Source organism: Cynara cardunculus, assembly GCF_001531365.2.
Source record: "Cynara cardunculus var. scolymus isolate 2C chromosome LG 10, CcrdV1, whole genome shotgun sequence".
In the NCBI taxonomy this organism is placed as follows: domain Eukaryota; kingdom Viridiplantae; phylum Streptophyta; class Magnoliopsida; order Asterales; family Asteraceae; genus Cynara; species Cynara cardunculus.
In genome coordinates, this window is record NC_037537.1 from 20300987 (window position 1) to 20304217 (window position 3231).

Consider the following 3231-nt stretch of genomic DNA (forward strand, 5'->3'; position numbering starts at 1 on the left):
TTCACTGATCTTGCTTCTCGTTTGGGGGCATTATGACTTCCATATGGCAGTTTTAAATTTCTACCTCGGTTTTTTGTAAAGAACTAACCACTAGGACTTTTTGGAGTTTGTAAGACTTGTGGAGACATTTCTCCCAGATTTATGAAATTTGATTTTGGAATTATTTATTCCCTTTGTGTTATGAGCAAAGACATAAATGACAAACCGATTATTTCAGTCTACTAAATTTGTGCTGAGATCTTTTCTCCGAATGATGAATGCCTTTAGACAGATAAAGGCATCTCATACATTACCACTCAATTGTCCCTAAGCTGCAGCGATAGCAGATACAAGGAATTAAACAATTGGCTTTACGTGAGCAGACCATGAACACTTTGTGTCGAATAATGACTCGCAGCTCATGACAGATTTTGTTTCTTGTATTCATGTCTACCATCGAAGTATATATGCCACGAGAACAATTACAAACGGGTTTCTGAGCTTTAACAGGAATGAGCAGCAGAGATGTTATGTACCACACAAGAGTGTTAGTTTAGTTTGTACAGCAGAGAAATATTTCTATTTTGATTCGGGATGCCAAAAGAGCTCCTGTTTCCACAGCTTTTAGCATGTGAATTAGATATTCTAATACAATTGGACTGAACCTCATATCACTGGAAAATATGTTGGTAGCGGTCTGCATATGATGAGATCATTGCAGGAGCTCCACTTGAAATTTGTCATATTCATTGATATCTCGATGCAGCAAAAACGTATTCACCGATTTTTCATATTTGCCTAACTTGTCGATTATGCAAGACGTTACTCGTTTCAATGCTTTTCTCAAGCGTCTTTCTTTCTAATGGGATCTAGTCAAGCTCCACAAGTTGGCTCCATAATATTTTCACCTCCTTCATCAACCAAAATGTCTTCTATGTTCCTTTGCTAGCTTAAGTGTTTTCCGTGTTCTATCTATGGGTGGTGTTTGCAGTCCTCTACCAGGTACCATTCCTTTTATTCATGGCACCTATGTATCTCAGGAAACATTGAAGAAGAAAAATGCATTGGCCATATGTCCCTCTAAAATTCAAACCTTTTATTTGGCCAAAACTTCAAGACAAAACCATGTGATTTTGGATACATAGTRGCTTGCTCATCATTCCACTTAATTATATCTATATACATGACACATCATGGGGTCTCCTAGTTTTAAGACAACCGAGAGATTTTAATGATTTTTTTTCTGTTTGTTAGGAAGCATAACCACATTACATTTAAAGTACATGGGGCCAAGGATTTGGTATCATTCTTGACCTCATTCTTAGTTTAGAATTGTGGCCATACAAGTCATCATCTATGTCTAACCCTTCCTGTATCCTACACTCCAAATGCAGATCTCAGAAATAATTAGAAAATATGCTCGGTGATCTTATGGTTGACAAGAAATGTTGTTCTTTCATGCAAGTTGGAAGACACAACCACATGATATTTCGCAATTCTGTCTCAGCGTCTCCATCTGCCATTTAATGCCCCTTTTATTACCAATCGTACATTTGAAGCTTCAAAAAATCAAATATTTAATGCTCTTTCTATTACCAATCGTACATTCAGATTCTTTTACCTCCTTCATCAACATCAAGAAAATAGCTATTTGCATGCCTCGGATCATTCGAGCAAAGCAATGATCTTTGTCGAATGGAACCCGTACAGCAACAACTAAGGAGGTACCAAAAGGGTACGTATATTCGCGGTTTATGTCATAGAGAAGCAAGAAAAGAAGAGATTTGGGATCCCTGTATCTTTGTTAAGACAACCATCATTTCAAGGCTTACTACGTCAAGCAGAGGAAGAGTTTGGTTATGTTTCTTCTTGTATAAATTAGAGAGTTTGTGTACAATAATCCAACAAGAAACGAACAAGTTCGGGTCATACATATTCCTACTACCTTACAATATGCTTACATCTTCACTAAGGGTCTCCCTTCCTCTCTATTTTCGGAGTTCCGGTCCAGTCTCAATGTTCGCCCTTCTCCCACTTCGTCTGTGGGGGTGTGTTTGTAGATAAATAAATATATAAAATATTTGTTTATATTTGGTTTATATTTTCCTTTCGTTGTTTATATAGTCTTAGGTTTTGTTGTGATCTCTATATATTCTCTTTCGAAATACATGTCAAGCAAGCATGTTCTCTAATTCACGCTTAGCTCATAACACGATCGGCATATGTAAATCCTAAATCAAATTTCATAAAACTGGGACAATCTGTCATGAGCTGCGAGTCATTATTCGACACATAGTGTTCATGGTCTGATCACGTAAAGCCAACTGTTTGATTCCTTGTATCTGCTATCGCTGCAGCTTAGGAACGATCGAGTGGTAATGTATGAGATGCCTTTATCTTTCTAAGGGCATTCATCATTCAGAGAAAAGATCTGATCACAAATTTAGTAGACTGTAATCGGTTCGTCATTTATGTGTTAGCTCATAACACAAAGGGAATAAATAATTCCAAAATCAAATTTCATAAATCTGGGAGAAATGTCTCCACAAGTCTTACAAACTCCAAAAATTCCTAGTGGTTAGTTCTTTACAAAAAACCGAGGTAGAAATTTAAAACTGCTAGGTACAAGTCATAATGCCCCCAAACGAGAAGCCAGATCGGTGAATATGTCTTCGCTGCAAGGAACGGTGAGGCCACCCATCGGATGGTTGTACCCAAATTCTTCCTCTGCCCGATATAATAATTCTTGAAATGCAGGTTGGCTTAACAATGATACTGGAACCACAAATCTCTTCTTCTCTTGTTCACCAACATAAACAGCAAAATGACCTTTAGGGACGGCCATGTATGTATTGCTGCTTCCATTTGACAGCGATCGTCGGAGAATCTGTTTTGCTTGAATGATCCGAGGCATAAGTATAGCCATTTTTCCAAGGAGGGCAGAGTCTGCTGCGTTCTAAAGGCCGATGAAGGAAGGAAATGCTCAACCTAAATTTTGGTGAAGTATGTTGTTGTGGTTGTGTTTATGTGTTTATGCATATGGAATGGTTTATATAGCTAACCGATACACGGAGAGGTAGATGAGAACTCATGACATATGGTGTAGCTAAAAAGCAATATCACATGGTTTTGTCTTCCAACTTGTAAAGAAAAAGAATTCTCTTCAGATAAAAAAGAAAATATAGTTATGGCTCTACCCAACACCATGGTCCCATGCATGAGGCTTATATCTACAAATGACTAGTTAGCCAT

At 37.7% G+C, this 3231-nt stretch overlaps 1 protein-coding gene across 1 annotated transcript; it reads right to left on the reverse strand.

Annotated features, from left to right (window-relative positions):
* Nucleotides 1-2480: 2480 nt before the first annotated feature.
* LOC112519290 (auxin-responsive protein SAUR21-like) lies at nt 2481-2992 on the reverse strand. The gene has a single exon (XM_025127337.1). It carries the CDS (start codon nt 2903-2905, stop codon nt 2609-2611), a length of 297 nt encoding a protein of 98 aa, XP_024983105.1. The 5' UTR covers nt 2906-2992; the 3' UTR covers nt 2481-2608.
* Between the last annotated feature and the right edge of the window lie 239 nt (nt 2993-3231).

Excerpts from the sequence above, each read along its gene's own strand:
- LOC112519290 (XM_025127337.1), bottom strand. The coding sequence starts at position 2,905 with ATGGCTATACTTATGCCTCGGATCATTCAAGCAAAACAGATTCTCCGA.